At 39.7% G+C, this 23,885-nt stretch overlaps 1 protein-coding gene and 1 long non-coding RNA gene across 7 annotated transcripts in view; one reads left to right on the top strand and one right to left on the bottom strand.

The window, feature by feature from the left end:
* Positions 1 to 22,325, bottom strand: part of LOC141424128 (uncharacterized) — a 157,010-nt gene extending 134,685 nt beyond the window's left edge. The window contains exons 1-2 of the long non-coding RNA XR_012449012.1: positions 22,173 to 22,325; positions 21,866 to 22,047 (exon numbers count right to left, since the gene is read on the bottom strand). This is a non-coding gene — a long non-coding RNA (uncharacterized lncRNA). The remainder of the gene's footprint in view (positions 1 to 21,865; positions 22,048 to 22,172) is intronic.
* The window catches only part of Ppp2r2b (protein phosphatase 2 regulatory subunit Bbeta), a 425,683-nt gene that overhangs the window by 1,768 nt on the left and 400,030 nt on the right, over positions 1 to 23,885 (top strand). For 3 of the 6 annotated variants that reach the window (XM_074076718.1, XM_074076716.1, XM_074076722.1), the window contains exon 1: positions 22,017 to 22,230. The exons of the other annotated variants lie outside the window; for them this stretch is intronic. In XM_074076718.1, coding sequence (XP_073932819.1) covers positions 22,157 to 22,230 — 74 coding nt within the window. In that variant the 5' untranslated portion in view covers positions 22,017 to 22,156. Of the gene's footprint in view, positions 1 to 22,016; positions 22,231 to 23,885 lie in introns of those variants that run through there. 6 annotated transcript variants of the gene reach the window in all.

The following is a 23,885-nucleotide window of genomic DNA, read 5'->3' on the forward strand; positions in this document are numbered from 1 at the left end:
AAGAGAGAGAAAATTAGCAGAACCCCAACCTTCTGGATCTTAAAAAAACTGAAGTTTGAATTAATCAATTGTTTTTTAATCTTGCCATGACTCAAAATCGTTTGTGATTTTTAAACAATAAACACTTTCAGGTCCCATGTGCTACTGAGTTGAAGGGCCAGGGCCAGGGTGGTGCATGGTTCTGATGGGGTGGCCTGGACTTGGGGGGTGCAGGGCTGATGACTTATTCCAATTTATCCATAATTCTCAGACTTTGCACTTAAATCTTATCTTTTTAACTGGCTCCCCACCAATTATGAGAATTCTGAGAGTCTGGCCATCCCTCTAACCAACTGAGAATTTACTTTGTGGTAAGCCCTCTATTATGTTTTAAAGACAGTAAGTTAGCATAAGTACTCATTATCAGCTATTATTTAAAATAGTATAATTAGACTTCCATTATAATTGAATCCTTACCAAAACCTTATGCGAGGCAGGTATTTTTATTCCCACTTTATCTGTGAGGATATTGAAGTTAAACAAAATAACAAAAATATTAAGTAATTTTCTCAAGGCCCCCTGTTTAATAAATGAGTGAGCTGGTTTCCAAATTTACCCTTTGGGAATCCAAAGCCTTTGCTCTTTAAGTATTCTTTTGGAAATGTGTTTGATCTAGTCACTTGGAATGAGGCTGGGAATCTACATTTCTCACACCTGTTCTTAGATGGTCATCATGGATCCAGGAACTGCATATAATAAGTGGCTTGCTTCAACTGACTGCTAACGGGGTAGAGAATCAGGATCAAAATGACAATCAGTTCCCACTTTTATCTGGAAAATGCACTTCCAAATGGTGCATTTTGGAAAAAAGCAAATACTATTTGAAGAGGACCTTTAGGTTCCTGGCCATTGGGTCTTTAGATAGACGTCATTTACCCTGAGCTAGAACCGCCTCAGTGGTAAGTGAATGAGCTGAGTGAATTCATGGGCAACTTACTTGCTGTTGGCTAAAGGTCAGGTTCATTTTTTAATTGGTCTAATCTTCCCAAGTTGTTTTTCTAAACTAATCAATGTCAATGACAATCAATTTTCCCTTCCTCTTTCATTGTTCCTGCTAATGGCTTCCTTTCACTCCAGTTCTTCCACTTCCTGACTGATGGCATTGGTCAGTTTACCTCCCATCTCCTGGCTTCAGTTTTCTTATCTACAAAACAGGAGTAATAATGTAGGTACCCATTATGATGACTGTAAGGGAGACGAAAAAGTCGTTTCTTATTATTTGTGTGTGTGTGTGTGTGTGTGTGTGTGTGTGTGTGTATAAAACCCATTGTTATAAGATACTCAAATTGTATTACTGCTATTATTGTATTACAGAAGCTGAGCTAAGGTGAAGTAATAAAAATAAAGGTAAATATTTATCTGTGGGACAGAGTACTAGGGTTTGAACTGAAATTCTCACACTTGCTAGGCAGATGCTATACCACTTGAGCCAGGCCCCCAGCCCTTTTTTTGTAGGAGTCTTTTTTCACATAGGGCATCATGCTTCTTGCCTGGGGATGCCTCAGACTGTGATCTTCCTATATACAGCTCCTGCATAGCTGGGATTTCAAGCATGCACCACCATGCCTGTCTTGTTTGTTAAGATGGGGTCTCACTAACTTCTTGCCCTTGTTGACCTTGAACCATGACCCTTCCAATCCCTGTCTCCCAAAAAGCCGAAATAACAGGCACGAGCTACGATGCCTGGCCCAGCACTTTTAAAAATCAAAATTATAAAGAATCTATGATGAACAAAATATTGTAATGCTAAATATGGAACGGTATTGTTGATTTTTTCTTTTTGCTTCAGGCTCCGATGTGGCTTAGCATGGTATTGTTACTATTAATTTAATTAAATTCATGTCAAGTATTTTTCAGTAGTAGGCTTGAATTTTTTCATATTTCATTATGCAGTAGGACTTTAGGTGAATTATACTATAAGTTAAATAATAAACATTTTGTGAGTGCTTACTACATCCACAGTACCATCCCATCCCAGAAAGTGTCATGAAAATACATAAAATACAGCTATAACTCCCATGGTGGCAAATGCCTGTAGGTAACCCACTCAGTAGGTAAATATAGGAGGATCACAGTTTGAGACTGGCCCAAGCAAATAGTTATTGGCAAATAGTTATTAGTTAATTCAAAAGTAAGCTGGGATTACACTTGCAATCCCAGATGCTTGGGAGGCCAAGACCAACCAGGCAAAAGCATGAGATGCTGTCTGAAAAGTGGAAGAGTACTTGCTTAGTGTGTACAAGGTCCTAGGTTATAGCGCCAGCACCACGAAAGAAAGAAAAAGAAAAACTGAAAAAAAAAAAAAGCATTACTGAAAGGAAGACAGAATAGGCTGCAGGAGAACACAGTATAGCATCAATTAATACAAGGCAAGGTGAACCAAAAAGAAAGTGCTTTGACCAAAAGCTAAAGTGCCTTGAGTACAAAAGAGGTAGAAATCTCACACATTTGGAGTGGTGGAGTACAGGGGATGATAAAGATTGAGTTAATGAGAAAAAGGTGCTTAAGAGAGACCCTAAATAATATTCTAAATGTACTACTTATTCCTTCCTTTTCTGATTACTTTTCTTTAGTAATCAGAATATAACAAGAATATAATATCAGAATATTATATTGTTCACAATATAACAAGATTTAAATGTAATTAAAACATATACCAGAAAATAACCTCATTCATAATCCCACAACCCACCAATCAATACTGGTAAAACATTTGTGGTGTATTTTTCTCCTTTGGTTATGCATATATATTCATCACTGATTCAGTCAACTAACAAGTACCTTGTGCCAGATACAGTGCAGCAGACTTTCAGTTTATATCAACGAAATCAACACTTTTTAACAAAAAAAAGAATGGAAATCCTATTTTCCTAAGTTGTTATCTTTACTTAACAATATATAATGATTATCTTTTGTGTTATGAAAGTAGGTATGCCTTAATTTATTTATTCAAAATCTCAATATTATGAACACCTAATAATTAAATCTTTACATTTATCCAGAAAAACTTTATGATAGAGAGATTATAAACATGTGATCCTGGCTCAAATTTGGCTTCTCTCTTTATTGACATGGAGCAAGCTATGTCCAATTTTTCAAGATTCTATTTCCTGACATGAAAAATTGGAATAACAAAACTATCCTGAAGAACTGTTGTAATGATATAATAAGACAGCTGCTTTAGACCACATAGCGCAAAGAAAATGTTCAATAACTATATTTAGTTATCATAATTTTGTTATTGGGATATGTTATCAAAAATAGAATTCCTTGATCCAGGTTTATGTAGGCATATTTTTAAATTTTTTAAGTCAAAGTAGCCATGATCCCTTAGAGAAAGGCTGAGGCCTACAAAGCCACCAGCAATATTTAACAGGGACCATTTCCCAAATTCTTCAATTTGAAACATTTAAAAATCATTTTTCAATATCTGTTGAATTGATACTTCTTTACTCTAATGTCTTGGAAGTTTTCAGGAAGCAGAAATTATGAGACATGAAGTGGAGAGAGCAGCATGTGCAAAGGTCCTGAGGTTTATACATTTAGAAAGCGGAGGAACTCTGTTTTGCTGGGGTGTAGTGTAGGTACAGAACCAAAGTGATACACTAAAGTGAAAAGGTAGATGGGACCCAGGACATGAGGCGTTTGAGTGACATGAAGTGATGCTCTATATTTAGATCATACAATGCCAGGTGACATTGCTGAGGCCTAAAGAAGTTATACTGTGACGTAAAGACAAAATTGAAGTCATGTCAACTCTTTTCGATGTAATGAAATTGATTTATTGGTAAAATAGGAATTCTATTCTCCTGATTTATTAACTCTAAATCAATTATTCAGTAGGTATTTGTCGTGTGGCTGTCCTATGGCAGGCACTGCACCAGGTGAGTACATGTTGAGAGCAATTATCTTAAAATAGCATAATCAGACAACAAAAAGATAGAAAAAGCAGAAGATGAACACGAGGAAAGAGAGAAACAGAGTTTCTAAAGGAGGTCACTGGTGCGGGGCACAAAGTCATGTCTCTCTGAGGAGGTGTCCTCTGAGCCCTGGCCTCAAAGATGGAAAGTGCCAGCAGTTGAAGAATGATACCTTGGCCATTGGCCTGACAAACAAAATGATCACATGTGCCAGCTCAGCATCTGGAGAGAAGGCAACATTTTCACATGCACGGGAGCCCAGTGGGAGCTGGACATCTGTGGCTCACACCTGTAATCCTAGCTACTTGGGAAGCAGAGATCAGGAAGATCACAGTTTGAAGACAGCTCAGGCAAGTAGTTTGTGAAAGTCTATCTCACAAATGCACAACACAAAAAAGGGGCTGATAGAATAGCTCAAGTGGTAAAGCACTTGCCTAGCAAGCATGAGGCCCTGAGTTCAAACCCCAGTATGTCAAAACAACAACAACAAAAAGTCCAGTGGTGTTAGTGTGGAGTGAGAGAAAACTGTCCTTTCAGGTGTGAAAGAGCTAGATCAGCCAGAGTCTTACAGGCCACCTTACAGCATATGGATTTAATTTTTAGAATAGTGGACTCCTTCCCTCTGAGAGAGTTTAAAGGTAAGTGTGTTCTGTTAAAATATGATCTGAGAGGAAGTCTGAGCAACCATGCAGCTTCATTAGAGTGGAGAAGAAACAGATGGAGAGTGAGAATGGGCTCCAGATAAATTTTGGAGGTTGATTTGGATTTTAGGAAATATCAAATAAGGAAGTAAGATGGCTTTCAGACATTAGCCTTGAACAACAAAATGGTTTGTGGGCACCGGTTATTTCCAGAGATTCCTGGAAAAGTAATGTAACCGGGGTGAAAAATAACAAGCTTCATTTTGAGCAAATTAAGTATGAAGTGGCTATGAGGTGCCCAGGTGTAAACGCCAAGAAGGAAGTTGTATGTATGAGTGTCTGGAGAGAGAATCGGAGATGGACCTGGGTGGCCTCACCACACAGATGGATGCTGGAGCCACTGGGCTGGATAGAATCACACAACATGCACACCACGTTGACGTACAGCCAAGAAACAACTTCCTGATGGGCTTAGACTGCCACCATCTCTGGGGTGGTTAGGATGCGATCTGAACATGGTTCACTTGGTTTCATTCTTATCTTACTCACTGAAAGTTTCTGATTCCATACAACTCATATTTGATTCACCTAGCATGCGTGGTTCATATAGTAGAGGATTTCATCTATGAATATTTATGCCTTCACGATTAGGAACAATTTGAATGCTGGAAATCACCTGCTCTGTGAGTGATTTCTTGAGATTTGGTTCTGATTCTGCACATAGGAAAAAGTCAGAATTTTCCAGTGGAGAGCTGGGTTTTTCCCCAGCTATATATACAATTTCTTTCTGATACTACAATTCTAGGGACTTTTGTTTGTACGTCACTGTGCAGTCTTCAATGTCTGTCAATGCAGGTCATTTCATCTTCTTTGTGGGAAATAATTGTGTTTATTCTGTTTTGCTAAATGGGGATCACCTGAGGTGTACTATTGATTCAAATTTCTAATGAGAGAAAAACATCAATTAGGCTGTCAATGTGAGGTACATTTCACATCCCTTAATGGAAAAGCTGATACCTGTGAGTGACTTTGCAGCAAGGAGTCTCTACAGATAACATTGGCAAGAATGGCTAAGCTTTGCCCTGATGTTTAAGAAATTGGAGGATAGCAGAAATGATTTTTCAGCTTCCCTTCAGTGATTGTGACTTTTTGCTAACCCTAAGAAAGAAAAATATGGATTGGGTTGTTTCAAATCAGTCTAAAGGCTTGTGACCCCCTGATTTCACAGAAAGAATTTGGTGATTGACAGTCACCTTTTGTAGACGTTCAGCAACATAGTGGCATAAGGTGATTATGGCTTTCCCCTCGAAGATTTTAGCCTGAAAAATGAAAAAGGGAGCTTTATTTACCTCATCCTTCCTTCTCCTGAATGGAGGGTGAAATGGTGGCTGCACTAAGACTTCCCATTTCAGAAAGAAGAGATTTTTGTCTTTTGGACAGAAGTTTTGCATCAGCTACTCTAAGGGATTATTAATCAGGCACCAGTTTGAAGTCACATAATCCTTATCTGACCAATTAAACTTGGTTCAGCTATGCACTTAGTTATTTAGATAGGTCCTTAAGTGATTTTTCAAACCTTATTGTGTGTATGACCACCTAGGAAGAGTATTAAAACACATAGTCCCAGCTGGTTGTGATGGCTCGCACTTCTAATCCTTCCCACTCAGGAGGCAAATGTTGGGAGGATCACAGTTTGAGGTCAGCCCCAAGCAAAAATTTAGCAAGACTCCATCTCAACCAATAAAAAGCTGGACGTGGTGGTACACACTTGTGATCCCAGCTATGCAGAAAGTATAAAGAGGAGGACTGTGGTCCAGGTCTGGCCATGAGCATAAATGTGAGACTCTGTCTCAAAAATAACCAAAGCAAAAAGGCCCAGGGGTGTAGTTCAAGTGTTAGAGCACCTGTCTACAAGTGTGAAGCCCTGGGCTCAACCCCATGCCAAAAAAAACACGTTCCTATGTCTACCCCTAGAGATTATGATTCCATTAGTCTGGAATAGGGCCAAAGAACTTGTATATTTCACCCATATTCCAAAGAATTCTAGCATAGGTTGATCCAAGAGTCACTCTGAGAAATTCTATTCCTTCTTTCCTTACATCAGCTGGCTACTGTGACAGCAAAGCAGATAGATGATCTGAATGATTTTGAGTGCTTTTAAAGAAAACCAAATGCCCATAAATAAGAGGTTACTGTGCAGCCAAGATCCCTGCCTAAGGTGCTGACAGGAGTGCAAACCTCCCCTCTGTGTGTCAGAGGAAGCCGGGAACTCCCTTGCTGCCTCCAGCTGTCTTCAAAGGGATTTGCTGTGCAACTTCACTCTGTATGGTGCTCCAGTCTGCTGGAAGCAAAAGTGATCTGATGATGAACAAGTTGCCTGACATGAAAGTGCTTTCCTTGGCTGTGATGGGGATGTCATGATATGAGAGGCTTGCTGCACTCTGCAGGTGGCCTGGGAAGAAATGGATTCTGTGAGGGAAGGGAATTTTGCTCTTTGTACCACACTGAACCCAAACACTCTTTTTTTTTTTTACACACTAGGTAATTAAATATTTCCACATCAAGAAAAAGCTCCACGATCGTTCAGTTCACCCCATCCCTAATGTCAGTCACTTTAAATGGATTTGATTATTAAATACATCTTTACATACTCATACTTTATGAAGAGTGACGAGACTACAGTCATGGCAAGACCTGACTGACCCCTCCTTTAAGCAGTTTGAGCTTTCCTGAGGATCTCAACAAGTGGTTTTCTATTATAATCCAAAGTGAATGTGACAAGTGCCAGAAAAACAGCAAGTCATCCAATGCCCGATGGGCAGGGAGACAGCAGGAAAGGCTCAAAGAAGAATAGGAGTTAGCCAGGACTGTTAGGCACTTGAGCCCACATTTTAGTCATTCCTTTGGCCTAATTACTTGGCTTTCCAGGATCTCCTTTTTTTATGTTTTTGTTAATATATAATATTTGTTCAGAGAGCTTCATTGTGACATTTTCATATATGTGTACATTGTACCCCAGTTTGCTTCATCCTTTCCATTTTTCTCCTTCTTTGCCCTCCCACTTCTTACCAATGTTCCATACACATCCATGTATAGAAAATACATTAGTCACATTCACCTCAGCGTCTTCATTTACCTTCCGCTTCTACTACTCCCCTCGCCCTAACGTGACCTGTTTTACACTCCTGACCTTCACTGTTTTGGTGTCTGCTCACTGTTGTGGGTTTTTGCCTTTGTGTTTTACCTGTAAATATCCTGTACTTTAATCAGTCAAACCCACTCTCTCACTCTTCCTTACCCTTCCCCTAGCCCCTGTACTTTTCAACAGTTTTGAGTGCATTTCATTGTGTCTTATTCCTGCACTTGTGATTGTATTTGGATGTATCTTCCACATATGAGAGAATGAGAGACTTTGCTAACAAGGTCTTTGAAGGCACTGCACAATACCTGGCCAGGGTAGGTAGAGTGATAATAAGTCTATTTGATCAGGTTTCACAGGGCAGATTCTGTAATAATTGTTTTTGATATGTTATGAAGATCTCATTCATCTTTCCCACAACGATAAGATGTGAGGCAGGTGCTGGTTGAACCCCATTTCACAGTGGAGGAAATTGAGGCTTAGAAAATGTAACAACTCACCCCACCACATACCTGTCTGACCTGGAGTCAACAGTCTTAAACTCTGGTGGAACACTCCTGGAGAGTAATATGGCACAATGTAGGGCCTCCATGAGTATATGTTAAATGAATGCATCTGTACCCTTAATCTGTGACTTCACTTTAGTTACCCAAAGTCAACCGTTGTCCAAAAGAATTGAATGGAAAATGACAGAAATAAAACCATCCATAGGTCTTCAGTTGCACACCATTCAGAAGAGTATGACAAAATCTCACACTGTCCTGCTCCATCCCACCCAGCCACAAATCGCCCCTCTATCCAGCATTTCCACACACGTTTGTATATGCTACAAACACGTTAGCCATTTGATGGCCATCTCAGTTATTAGATCAACTGTTGTGGTACTGTAATTCTTGTGTTCAAATAACATTTATCTTATTTAATGCCTACAAAGCACAAAGAGTAGTGATGCCAAGGAGGCAGCAGGGCATAGAACATGGAAGGACAGACTCTGATACTAGTGGCAGCACTATAAGGTACATAGGAAAAAGCGATAGGATTTATCGTGTTGAGTACTAGTCTCAAATTCAGGCATCCACTAGGGGTCTTGGAGTGCATCCCATGTGGAATAGGGGGGACTACTATATTGTCTTTGATAAGTAACAAATGTCAACAAACAAAAAATTAGCACTGCCACTAATAGAACAATAATGGATTTTTAGAGAATAAAATGGCTCATTTGAAACAATCCATTACAGATCCATAGCACTTTTCTTCTTTTAATATGTATGAGGATTTTATTTCTTATAACCCAGGGGAGATAACTGGAGTAGATGTCATGACCCCATGTTAAAGATGCAAAAAGAGATAATATAGATATTATAGAGAGTAGATAGATTATTCTTCATAGAGATTAAGAGAAAAAGACAGAGATAAATTGTAAAACGCCCAAGGTTGGGCATTTTTGTTTGGTGGCATTTAGTACTTACTCAAATAAGTAATAAACAGGATGGTTGAAGATTTATGCAACATGTCCCATTTGAGCAATGGTCTGAAGCAGTCTAGAGACAAAGTTATGTGGATCTCTGAGGAGGAGAATTTCAGGTAGAGCGAATAGCCCATGCAAATGCTCTGAGGCAAGGGCTCATCTGCTATGTTCAACAATTCTACATGAAGCCAGTGTGGCAAAAGTTGAATGAGCAAAGGGGAAGTTGTGAAAGGTAGAGACAAAGAAACAAACATAGAGGAGATCTTATAAACATTGTAAAACTGAATTTCTACCCCAATGAGAAAGACAATGATTGTAAAAAGCTCTTTCTTAGCAACAGCCAAGAGTAGATTGTAAGAAGGACACATTAGAAGCAGGGAGCCCAGTTAGAAGGTTATTGTAGTAATTCACTTTTATTATTTCACATAATAGGACCTGAGACAGGGAGCCCTGGGAACTGGTAAGTTCTGTAGCTGAGCACAGCATGGAGAACTCTGATCCTCTCCATGCCCCTGCCCTGCTGTCCTGTAATGGACAAGACAGCTTTATCCCAAGACAGTTGTAACAATCTGGTTGTCATCCTCAGAAAGACCTGACAATACCCAAGTTTATTGGATATTGAGTGTTCTTTTTTTTTAAGCAAGGAACTTTTTCCTCATGTGTCCATAGCAAGTTTATTTTAATGTCCCCTTGGCCATAGGCTGAGTCATCTCCCTACATCTGAACCAACCATTGACAAGGAGAATGGGATTAGCCTATGTGCCGTACACAAATAGGCTTGCATCTGAATTTGATGGAGGCTTGCCATCTCTGAGGAGGATACCACAATAAAATCTGGTCTCTGTAGCAAGGAATGGGTACAATTGGAGGTAGTCCAGCAATAGTGTCAACTGCAGGAAGTAGCAGATATAGCTTGATCAATTCTATTGCCACTACCAGGCAAAGGGAGATGGGTCATTACTTGTTCTTTGTAGAACACTTAGCTCAGGCAAATCTGAATGCCAGGTTTCTCTAGACGGACTTGTCTTGAAACTGCAGTCTGAGTGAGGTATGTGTGGAGATCATTTGCCTTTTTTTATGCTACTAATTAAGCAAGCTCAGTAACATCCTGTTTACTACCTATATTATTTGTTAATGGAATTCAAAAGCCAAGACTCAATAATTAAGTACATGGACGCTGTGGGATGCTTCCTGGTTTTGTGCTCAAAACTTCAAGTAAGTATTGGGGCTTTTTCCTTAGCATGTTTATTTTTAATCTATTAAGTAATGCTTTTAAAAGGGAGTAAAGATAACTTTATGTCAGTATAGTTAGAGGTAAGAATATTGAATTTCATTCATCTGTTTATTCAATAAACATGGATCAGATAGTAGGTGTTGGCAACACAAACACACTTGAAATAGCCAGTCTTTCATACAGTGGGGAGAGATAGACAGTGGAAAGTGAAAGCTTATCCAGGCACGGGTGGCTAATGCCTGAAAGCCTTGCTACTTGGGAGGCTGAGATCATCCCAGGCAAAAAAAGTTTGCAAGACCACATTACAACCAATAGCTGGGTGCGGTAGCCACTGCCTGTCATCCATGCGACCTGGGAGGTTGAGATTGGGAGAATCATGGCGCCAGGCCAGCTCCGGCCAAAAAGGTCACTGGAAACCATCTCAATGGAACAAAATTGTGCATTCCTGTCATCCCAGTAATAGTAACATCAGGAAGCCTAACATAGGAGGATCACAGTCCAGGTTGGTCTGGGATAAAAGCAAGGCCCTATCAAGATCCTATATCTAAAACAGCCAGAAAAAAGGGGGGGAGGGGCAGGCTGGAGGAGTGACTCAAGCAGTAGAGTTCCTCCCTAGCAAGCATGAGCCCTGAGTTCAAACCCTAGTATTGCCAAAAAAAAGAAAGAAAGAGAAAGCATACAAAACATAAGGTAATTTCAGATGGTGACATATGCTACAAAGTATATGTAATTTGGGTTCATGGGAGGGGATGAGCAAGGGAATGGAAGATGCTACATTAAATGATAGTTCTTTGAAGGTGATATTTTAACTTTACTTCTTAGTATGCATAGTATTTCCATAATTTGGTAACCTGTTTTTAAAGCATCATTTCTATCAATTGTTCAGAAGTGATTCTTCTTTTGAGGCAACCTTTCCCCAAATTATGGCATAAGTAATTTCTCTGTGTGCTTCTTATTCCACCATTAATCAAATATGCAAGTAATTTAAATGCTGATGGATCTGTACAAATGATTTTTAAGTAGTAATGATTTTCAAGTATTGATACTGAGCACCTATTTTCTAAGGAATACTAATGGCAATTTTTTACAACTCATCATTTACACATTTCAGAATTTACCTTCTTGTTATTTTTGAGTCTATGATTCATGCAAAATGCAGCTTCTCATCAGATGTATCCAGAGAGAATGTTTTTAAATAAGTAATTTCCAGCTTGCTAAAGACAAGCTGTCTTTTCAAAATATTTTTATTTAATAGTAGCAAACTAATTCATGAAACTAAAACAGAAAAAAGTTCACAAACTTTATTTTTAAAAAAAGCTCAGCTGGGCATGGTAGTATATGCCTATAATCCCAGCTACAGGGGAGGAGGAGAGAGATCAAGAAGATCATAATTCAAGGTCAGTCTGGGCAAAAAGTTAGCAACACCCCCATCTCAACCAACAAGCTGAGTAAGGTGGCATGCACCTGTATTCTCAGATACATAGTAGGTGTAAATAGGAGAACTGCGGTCCAAGGCTGGCCCTGGCAAAACACAAGACCTGACCTCAAAAATAACTAAATGCAAAAAGACTGGGGTATGGCTCAAGTGGAAGGGCACCTTCTTAGCAAATGTGAGGCCCTGAGTTAAAACCCCAATGCCACCAAGATAAATAAATATACAGAAAGCCCAGATATTACTTTTAAATATTTTCATTCCTTTTCACAGGAAGTTAAATTCTGTGTTCATAATAGAAACAAGGCATTGAAAAATGTTGTCATCATTAAGAACTTCAACTTTGAATAGATTGTCTGGGTTTGAATCCCAGGAGGATCACTTCAAATAGATGCTGCAGCCTTATTTTATTTTATTTCATGGCACTTTCCCCTTTGTAAAATGGGAAGATTGCAGTTTGTCTTTCAGAGGCTTGCCATCAGGATTAAATAAAATAATCCACATAAAACAGAATAAATGAGAAGTAAATTTTTGCCGTGATGCTGTTGAAAACACAGATTACAAGGAAATAAAAATGACCACCTAGATCATTATTATTTTTAATGTTGAGTATTTGATATGTTTACTGAATGTGCTTCTCAGTGATTCCTTCTAAATGGCCACAAGACCCATGTGTTCACTGAAAGCATGAGAACGGTGACAAGACTCCTCTTGGGAAGAACGTGGACATCTGTAGAAGATTCTGAACTTGGGTTTGGCTGACAAAATGCCAAAGAAGTTGACAGAAAATTGTAGATACATAGTTGCCTCGAGCAACTGTCACTAGTTGCCTCTATAGCTAGCTTACGCCTCAGACATGTATCGTTAATTACATTTCTTATGCCCAAAGTGTGACTTGTCCACTTGGTGTTAATTAGCAGATGAGTCAGTGATTTTCACTTAGATTCATAATATATTGGAGTTTGAAGGAAGCTGGTTGATCGTTTCTATTCTTTTCACTGTATAGATGGAAGATTTAGATACAAAAAGAAACAGAGACCCAACCAAAGCTACAAGAATAATGGATCAGAGTTCACAAAGAAGTGGCAAGCTTTAAATGAGATGATGCTTGTTAGCACTTATCTCAGGGACTAGCATTTCTATAAGACCCATAAACATTTCTCTCGATTTTTGTTACTGATAGCAATGGCTGTTGTCAACTCTAATTACATCCTCTAAAGCCCACCCAAACACCTAGGGGCATCCTTGGCTCTGCCTTCTTAACTTCCCTCAACATATACAGTAATCTGCTCTATCACTAAGTCATATGCCATTCTTCCTCTTAAGTATGTCAGTCTGATGAATCCCTCAACCATCCGCTAATCTCACTGCCACCATCCCCGTTTGGGACTATTTTATCTTCAGTTTGCTCCCACTGTCCTTATCCTGAGGGCCACTCCATTCTATTCTTCACAGTGATGTAGAGACTGTTTCTAGTGCGCAAAAATGTCACTTCACCTCCTAAAATCCCTCCTCAAAAGATTTCATTGTCCTTAACACACTCCTAGCCTCACTTACATTCTCTTTCATGTTCTTTCTGCTCCATATTTCCACAAATGACATATTCCCTCACTCCTGGCACTACACATGTGTCCTCTTTGCCAAAATCATATTTTTACTCTCTCTTTCCCTGGCAGCTCCTTACTTAGCTCTCAGATTTGGCTTCATGAGCTTCTGCCATCCTCATATTCTGACCTTAGTGACCCTTCTAGAAGGTTCTGAATGTTGTCCATTTGCATTATAATTTTCTTGCTATTTGTATGTTTCCTCTACTGAATCATATTCTCCATGAAGGTATGGCCATATCTAACATATTTACCATAATTATTTGCCTATAAACATCTACAAATTACATAAAAACTCTTAGTATCCAGCACAGTGCCTGACACATAGCAGTGTGTAACAAGGATTTACTGAATAAATGGATGTATGCATGAATGAATACTATCTTTCCAATCAACTAAAACAGGAGATGTTAAGAAAATTCATTCTAGTGACAGAGTATCATTTCTTACTGCTAAGTTGAACTCCTTGTCAGTAGACTGGGTTGATGGAGTTCCTTCAAAATTTAAATGAATTATTGTAGAATAGAGTTGTCAGTTTTCAATGTGGTAAAGACTAAATGGCAATAGCCTTATATTTTTAAGTTTTCAAAGCACTTTTATAAATGCTGTTTCATAAGACTTATACAAGCCAGGTGCCAATAGCTCATGCCTGTCATCCCAGCTACTCAGAAGGCAGAGATCAGGAGAATTGTAGTTCAAGGCCAGCCCAGGCAAATAGTTTATGAGACCCCCATCTCAACTCATATCTGCACCAGGTGGCACCCATCTGTCATCCCAGCTACATGGGAGACATAAGTAGGCAGTTTGAGGTCCAGGACAGTCTAAACATAAACATAAGATCCTATTCCAAAAACAACCAAAGAAAAAAGGATGGGTATGTGGCTCAAGTGGTAGATCACCTGTCTAGCAAACTAACTGGCCACCCTAAGTTCAACTCCCAGAACCACCAAAAAAAAAAAAATTTATACACCAGAGTTGTGGGAAAGCAAAGTGAAGAGACTAAAGTGTGGTGAATTATGGTAATTACAGTCAAATCATAGTTCTTACTCTTAGTCAAGGTCCTATTTGTCCACCTTGTATTGCTTCCTGTGCAACTAATGGGGCCATGAGTTATCCCAGGTCTCTGAGACCATATTGCTGCAAAGCAGAGATTCTCCAGATAGGGTGGAGGAAGGTAATTCCCTTCCTTGGTATTTACCACAATCAGGAAACTTTGATTGTCACAACTAGGGTGGGGGCAGGTACACTATTTACATCCTGCTATGCTCAGGACAGTCCCCTGCCTACACACAGCAATTACCTGACCCAAAATGTTGATAAGGCTGAGAACCCTATTGTAAAGCAAAACTCAGATTGAGACAACAAAGGGGGGTGTAAATGTGTAAATCTATCCAGATGCAGGCTGATATAAAGGGAGTGGTGAGACTATACCCTGTTTAAAGGCATGAAACTTGAATTTAAAAATAAAATACACTTCAGCCAAGCAGAACTTTCCTGCAGCTTGGCATGGGGAGTGTGACACTCCTAGGGGCAAAAGATCTTTTCTGAATGAGCAAGTCTTGTTCCATACTTGAAGAACAAGTAGAACATTTTTCCTTTGTGGCCTCCTAAGAGATTTACTGTTACATCTTCTCAGAATCAAAGGAAAAGATGGGTTAGAAGTGTTTTCTAGAAAAAATATTTAACCTGTTCACTCAGATACCTTTTCTGTACCTCTAAAGGGTGACCTGGGGTCAGGAAGCTAAGATTTTGCTCCCTGGATTCATGGGATGCACTGTCTTAAAATACTCTAATGTTCTCATCTGTCTGAAAGGAAAATTTCTGCTGAATCCTAGGAAATGCACGAAGGCTAAAGTAGATATCAAATCTCAGAGAGATCCTTACAGAATGTCATTATTGTCCCAGCGTCATGGTTCTTCTTCTAATTATTCATTATCTAATTAAGACCCAGAGATATGGGGAAAGGAAGCAAACAGGACAATTCCTTATGAGGAACTGGAAACACAGTCTAGGTTGACATGGAATGTTGTCTTCTGAGGAAGGCTTTGAGGTATAACATAGACTGAGTTCCTGGGCTGTTGTACCACTTGGACAAGGGAGGTTGAAGTCCACTAATTCCAAATAAGAGGTAATTAGGGTACAGCCAAAAAACAGCAGTTGGAATCTGATTTATCTATTTAAAGTATGTCCATTAATTTAGTGTAAATGAGAAAAAGTGAACTTGAGTTGTTTTAGTCAAACTACTATTCTTCCTTCTTCTAGCAGAATGTTCTTCCCTATTGATTTCTGTTTATACTTTTAAATTCTCCCTGTCTTTCCAAGCCCATCTCAAATGCCACCACTTCCAGGAAGTCTTCTTGGAATCTGTCCAAATGTACCAATTAGGTGTGAGAGTTTCCTACTCTATAGTTTATCTGTTATTTTATGGCTCTTTTTCTAATTTGAAATATATTCATATTTTATTAATTCCTTCTCTCTCTCTCTCTCTCTCTCTCTCTCTCTCTCTCTCTCTCATTTGCTTGCTTCTTACTCACCTTTATATTCTGTGACTTATTCATTCACCTAATCCCATAGTCTCTGGCATAATATCCCGGGAATAGCAAACCTTTAATGTATATTGAATCTCTGTAGGCACTGATGGGTAGGTGTTTGGATTTGGTTAGATTCCTCTGCATGGTTATGGTAATCATGAGCAAACCCTTTCTTTGAAATAGAGCAGGATATAAATTTGACAATCTCTGGTCAAATGCCCACAAGTATCAAATAAATAGACACAGAAGTTTAATTCTTGTTGCTCTGTTCTACACTGGACTACAGGGGAGATAATATCAAGATCAGGTAACCCTGGGAGCATCACGACATCCCCACAGCCCAGGGTAAGTGTGAGTAGGTAGAATCTTAGCTGCTACACTTGCTTACATTTGGCAAGTTGTCTAACTGAAAATCCCTTCTTCTGTAAACAGGTAAAATAGAACATTTACATTATTCTAGGGTTTTTTGGGGATTAAGAGATATTGTATTTAGCAGAGTGACTAGAACCTAGAAAGAACTGGGATGAACCCACATTTAGTGGTTGCTCATATTACTACTGTTATATTCATCTATGAAAATCACATCGTGTCACCATGGTTCACAACTAAAGAAGACGCATTTTCTCCTTGTTCTGAAATCTCATTAGACGTGAGGAAAGGCTGTGTATCAATTTCCTCTCGGTACTGTGAGAATTGGAACTGTATGTAAAATTTGGTATAAAACTTGCTTGGCCATACTGTGTTTCTCCTTCCGAAGTCTTTTCAAGAGAGCCAAAATCTTCATTGGTGAGTGGCAGCATCTGCTCTTTACTGAGCCTACCCTTCACCTTCAAGTCCTCTTAGTTTCGCCTGTAGCTGTCCGTCTCTCTGATGCTTTTGGCACAAGCCAAGAAAGGAGGCTAGTGATTGATCCTGACTACCAGTCAAAAACATGAATCAAGTCACTAATGAGGACTCCAGGTCTAAGGGGTGCAATAGGAGAGCAAGAAAACACCATCTGTGCCTAGCAGAGCCTGTACGAAAGAAATGACACCGTAGGGGTGGAGTTTTAAGTTGGATCTCCAGCACCTGGTGTGGGGTGGGGAGGCAGTGAAACAAATATTAAATAAGCTGTTATCCTTGAAACAATTAAGTTCTTAAATTTGAAGAAAAACATGCTGGGAAGGTAAATTTCAGGCTCTGATACAGTGGATGAAATCGCCAAACCTATTCCTTCACCAATAACTTGTCTCTCAGCCTCAGTTCAGATGTCACCTTCTCATTGAAGCCTTTCCTGACCATTGGGAAAAGGAGTCACTCTCTACCATGTGCCCTGATTTACTTCAGTCACTCTGTTTTGCCTCATCTGAAATAACCATCTCATTTTTCTTTGTTCATTGTCTATTTCACTCTTTGAGAATATAAACTCAATGAGCTAAGTCCCAGTATATAACTTGTGGAGTCTCCAACACCTAGAAGATGGCCTAGCATCTCAGAGCTATTGAAAAGATCATATCGTATGAATCAATGGATACATGAACTAGTCATAAAGGGGCCTTCTTTCGTCCAGATCAGAATCTACCAAGTTACGGATTTCACATAGTGGCTGGAAGGAATGGGAAATGTGCTGGAAATTGTCAAATTCTCCATACTTGGTTCAACTCAATTCAATCCCACACAGACTTTTCAAACTCCTGTTATGCTCCAGACAGTGAACCTCGAACCCAAGATTCAGCAGAGAAAAGTCAAATTTCTACCCTCCTGCAAATTAGAATATGGCTGAAGTCCGATAGTAAACAGCAATTGAGCAGCACTTTGTGCCAGACAGAATTCTCAGCACTTTACTGAATTGCCTTGGTTTTTGCTCAACACAGCCATATATGTTAGGAATAGTTATTACACCTGAAGCATAAGGCAGGTATTTCACCTGTCTTGCTTGCTATGGATTTGTTGGCACCATGCACAGTTCCTGGCATAAGCAGATGCTCAACAAATACATTCAATGATGGATAGTTTTTGAGAGACTGTAGCAAGAAGATTTAGCCCAGTCTGAAACATTAAGGAACCTGGATCTGAAGATGTGATATCTTATCTAAGATTTTAAGAATGAAGGAATGAAGAATGAAGGAATTTGCCTTAACTTGAAAGTGAAAACTTGAACAGACTCATTCTGACTGACCTTAAATAAGCTAACTTTTCCCCATGGGATTTAGTTTCTTTCTTAGCAAAATGAAAAACCATCATGATTAACCCTCTCTCAAAGGAGGACAACGATGTGATGATGTGAAAACATACTCAAAGAGAATTGTCAGCTTACCATTCCCATAAAGCTTGGGCTTCAGTGACAGTAGGCAGCAGGAATGGCACAATGGAAACAGGCAGTTGAGAGGCTCCAAGCCCATGGGCCCGGGCCAGGATTGTGATTGCTTCTGTTCTCCCAGGAAGTCAGTCTAAAAGAAACATGGAGCACAGAACTCAAGAAACTGTCACTTAGCTGCTCTTTGCTGTTTGATGTCAGACCCTCCCAGGTAGAAACCACAAAAGGAATTTCTTTCTCTGGACTCTGCTCTGTCACATTCCAGAACCTCCTCACATGGTACCTAAAATGGGGCATTTGTTTCTTTCCATAGGCTCTGAGTTCCCTTTCAAATATCTCTTTCTATTTGGGGCCCAGGCACCTCTGTTATTGACTTACAGCATCCTCTCTTCTTGCAATGACCCCATCCCTCTGTGGATGACCTGTTCTCTGTGATGACATCAGGAATACCAGAAGCTGATTCTACTGATGAGTTACTGACAGCTAATTCTTAATTTGCTATGCCTCTCTCCAGTAAGATAACTGCCTTTTAAATAATGCCAAAGCAAAAGTATGGATGTCTAACATTGACCTTTTGGGGCTTTACAATCCCAAGAAATCATCTCACATCCTCTTATTGCTGTCACAGCTTTATTAGTTTCTCTTTTGTCTGGAATATGCACTCCTTTTAGAGCATATCTATTCCCTGTATCCCTATCACTAATGCCTGACAAATCATCTAGGTGGAAACAAATTATTGGATTAAAATGATGAGTACCTTACTTAGGACAAGAGTACTTGGAAAACTTTGCATTACACTGACCCATCAAGGAACAGCATGGAATTCAACAGCTCCCTCCAGAGGATCTCACCCTTTAACAAAGCACTTCAATAACACCAGATGTTCTGAACCAGCGGGCTTCAGCTTGTGAGAGCTGCAGTTTTCACTAGTTCACCAGGTGACTTCAGTGCAAAAACATTGTATCCTCTCAGCTTATTCTCTGCTAAATGGGGTTATAAAGAAGATCAAAGAGAAGAGCAGATAGGAAAGTACACTGAAATCATTCACTGCCTGTGTCAAATTCTCCTGTCCAAGGAAATTTCCAAGGTGTTCTTTCTGCTCCTTTCCACTGTGCGTAGGTAGAGTGAAAGGGTCTGGCCCCACATCTGCAATGTTAGATTTGGATTGGAAAAGATGTCCTCAGTGGAGGCTGACAGTTTGGTTAGCAGTAGTCCATCTGGGGCTTGGGCATCCCCCCCATTAGTCTTTGTACTTTTAATGAAGGAGTTTTCATTTATTTTATATTTGCTCATACTTTGCTGAGGATAATGATGGCAACCTTCTCAGTGAGTTCTTCACTCAGAAAGTATTTACTCAGGAATGCCTACCATTGGCTCACAAGGTGTTTCCTACATAGCTACTCTTTACCTCAGACTGAAATATATGAAGTTGAAGCATAGCTATTCATGAATTCCATAATGCCTTTGCTCGAATGATCTATTCCATCTCAGATTCACATCATCCATGCTGTGAAGGACCTCCACAAAAAAGGGGGGATAAAATATTTTCCAAAGACTTTCATCAGTGTATTTTGGTTTTCACTTGCTCAACTAATATTTACTGAGTATCTACTTTCTTTTAGGCACTGGGCTAGACACTACTTATACAAAGATGAATTGGACATTAATCTTTCCTTCAAGTAGTTTACAATTTTTTTATACAGATAAGACAAGTACATAGCTACCATAATATTCTCTGATTAAGGGTTGATACTGCTGTTTTAGAGAACAGTAAATAAATTTATGAGCACCTATAAAGTGCTATACATTATGCTAAATGCTTTATAGGAGCCATGAGATTTTATTGTTCTATTTATTAGCATATATCAAGGCTTCAAGATATTAAGCAACTTGCCAAGTCAAGGTCAAAGGGAGGATCTACCTGCATTGCCACTCCTCTTAACCACAGCCACACTTTACCTGCTCTTAAGTTGTCACAAGGCCATAGAAGGCCCATAGCAGCAACATGGGAACTTATCAAATGCCTACAATATGCTATATGTTTTCTACTTATTGTCTCACTTCTATCAAGAATACATGAGGAAAAAATTGTTATGGTTCCTATTTAGAGATGAGAAACTGAGGCTCACAGGTTTTAAAGTTTGGTTCTTGTTTGCTCATCCAGTAAGTGAATGCATTGGGATTCAAATGTGTGTCGGATGACCCCAGAGCCTGCACTTTCCAGTGTCACCCTGCTGATCAGAGGCTGGATGTAATGCATGTCCTAGGAAGAACATTGTGGACACGCTCTTCTGTTCTGAGTTTGAGATCACCCACGTGATCCCTACTTTACTCTAGGAAGGTCATGTGATTATCACAGGACTAAATGGCCTGGCTCCACCAGCAGTTTGTCTTCATGTCACAATAGTCAAAAAGTTAGAGCAGTGACGGGTCAGTGAAAGAGTCAATTTATATTATCGTGCTTGGGTTTCCACTATAATTACTTTTGTCTTTTCTCTTCTGGGAAGACCAGCTCATATCTTCAATACTAAGTTAAATTTTTTTGTGAAGTGGAGAACTCATACAGGTTTAAGTGATTTTAACAGATTTTCAAGGCACATTTTTATTTTAAATCTTATTTTAAAAAATCCCCACTTGGGAATATTAGTTTTCTTATACAAACTATTGAAATCATTTCCTTGTGCCTCTGTATGCAGCACACAGAACATTTGCCTCTCTTTCTTCATCATATACAATAGCGCCTTTGACAGAACTTACAAATCCCAGGCTGAAGCTCTGGCTTGCTTGCCTTCCAGTGGTAAGGGTCCCAACGTCACTTGATTTTATTGGGCCAAAACCAAATCAATCCCAATCCCAAATTACTCATCATGTCCTTTGGTAATCTCTCTCTCTCTCTCTCTCTCTCTCTCTCTCTCTCTCTCTCTCTGTCTACCTCCCTGAGAGTGTTGGTAAACTTGTGTAATCCTTGGATTAGCTAGTAGATTTTCCATGTTATTGTATACCACATCAGGGTCCATGAGTTGGAGAAAGGTTAGGTCTCCTGGGTTTGCCTCTTCTCTTGTGTTGTGGCTTTATATTTGTACAGAGGGTAACTCAAAGCTAACTTACTGCTTCACTGCTAGGGCTGGCAGTGGGGGGAAAGTCTGTAGTGGAACACAGAATCTGTCTGTGTTAGCCCTCTGTCACTGACAACTCAACCCAGCTTTGGGCTCCACCTAATTGATAAATGGTCGTATTGTTTGGGCTTTAGTATTCAAAAAAAAATAAAACTAAATCAAGATTAAGCAAGGACAGAGACTCATTTCATTGCACTGTACTTTAATATTCCTGAGATCCCTGGCATTACAGGTGGCTCCTTTGAACAGCCATCTCCCTCCAGGGCAGAACACTGTGCTGTCTTTGTTTCATCTGATCTTTCAGCTAAATAAGAGATGGTCACTTATCCTCACTACTCCCATATCCTGTTGGATTTCTATTGCTAAAAGAAACTGACCACAGGAGAAAAGGTAGAGGTTTCAGGCAGAGCATTTCAGCGTGTGTTTACAGGCAGGTCTGACTTACTCAGCAATCCTGCTCGGAGGAGCTTCAGCCAATGAAGAGGCTCTATCCCGGCTTGCTTGGGGGCTTCTGAGTTTGAGCTGCATGCAGAAATGCAAGGCAGTGCTTCCTGGCGCTGATGGCAAAATGGGACCCATCTCCAGTTATTCCTCGGGCTTCCCAGCTTTGCAGATCTGGGAGAGAACCTACATAAACATATTGGTGATGTAGCCAGCTTTAAAGGCCAAGAGAATCCCTATGGATTCAGGAGACTGGTTTTTTCTTTAGAATTTTATTTTTTATTTAGAAGATGAAATGCTTCTCTCGTTACCTGCCTTACATCTTCAGACCTCCGAACACCATCCTCTCTTCCAGCTGCCACACGGAAGGTACAGACCAGAGAGGGAGAGTGTCTGGGTGGGTGGGACAAAGTGGGCTGGTGTCTGACTTCCCACAGGTTCTGCTGACGCTGCTTTCTGTAGCTACTAGATGACTGTCGTTCCTGGCAAAAGCTTGCATCTGACAGACTTAGATCTGCTCCTAAAATCAGTCTGTCTTCTACAAGGAAAGGGAAGTATTTTGTAAGGAGCAGAATCATGTTGCAAAGGTGATCTCAAAGCTGACAGCTGATTAGAAAATAATACAGAAAGATTTTGCCAATTCCCCTTGTTCCATTTAACATGCAAACAAGTCATTAGAACTGGTACTAAGAAAAAAAATCACTGGGTGCCGCCACATACATTTATCCAAGCTCTGTTTTGTCACTGTCTGTTTAATAACTTGGTGCATGCCCAAAAAAGCAATTAGCAGAATAGAATTAGTTTAGCCCATGACTGTGGAGTGTTGGTTGGTGGAATGGTTCACTTGGAGTCTGTACTCGGGTTGCAGAGCAGTAAGAATACTGCTGACTTTCAGCACTTGCCGAGATCCTAAGTTAACACTCCAAAGGGAGAGGACTGAGCCTTGCACACATTCCCCAGTTCCTGTTTCTGTTGGACACCTCCTCTTCAGCCTTCTAGCCTGACATCATATGTATATGTGTGTGTACTTTCTGTGTGCCTTATAAGCATTCTGGCAACTCCTCTTCAATGAAGTACTATAGGATTCAACATTCCGCTAGTCAGTAACTGGTTGGCATCTTCTCTCTGTGATTTGCTGGGTTTTTTAGATCTGATGCATTCTTGAAAAAGGAAAATTTCAAGAAAAGCAGCTGACTGGACCATTTTTCAGTCTTAGGGATTGTCCTACAAGTGGTATTTGATTGAAGAGGGCAGAGGTTGGTGAGGAATGGGACTCCACCTCAGGTCCAGCCACTGTGTTCTGGAACAGAGCTGGTATCCAGCCTGTTCTGAAAACCCACCCTTGTTTCTCATCCTCAGAGCAGGAGCCTGAAATTGAGAGATGTGTATATAAAATGAAAGAGGCATACATTATACTATAAGGTAATTTTTTAATCAGCACCCCCAGGAACAGGGAATAGATGTTTGGGATAATCTTTGACTTAAGACTAAGGGTGATATTTTTCATAGACATTGATCTCATTTTTGTTGTTTTTTACAGTTATATATTTCCCTTATAACTGATTAATTTTGTCAAAGTGGAAATGCCACTTTGTCTCAAAACAAACACTCTCTGCTTCACCCACTATCATCAGATTTAGAGAGTTGGGGAGGAGACATGTTTTTAAATTCATTATAAACCTAATAAAGACAATGGGTAAGGGCAATAGCATCTGTCAAAAAGCCTCGTGGGTGAGGCCCTGGGGCATATGGGAAAGGCATGAGTTAGATATAAGGCACACAGGGCCACATCACTTACCTGCTCTGTACCCAGTTTCATCTACAACATGGTAATAAAAGGACCTCCTCCCATAGATATTGAGAGTTAAATGTGACAATTAAATAATCTTCTTCATAAAGCTCAGTACATGATAGGTGTGGCTGTTTTTGAGTTCCATGTCTCATGGGTTTTCTAGATATTCAAGTTGTCTCTCTTTGTTACACTACCATAAGCAATGAACAGCTTCTTCAAACATATCATTTTA

The sequence above is a fragment of the Castor canadensis genome, chromosome 6, assembly GCF_047511655.1.
Source record: "Castor canadensis chromosome 6, mCasCan1.hap1v2, whole genome shotgun sequence".
NCBI lineage: Eukaryota > Metazoa > Chordata > Mammalia > Rodentia > Castoridae > Castor > Castor canadensis.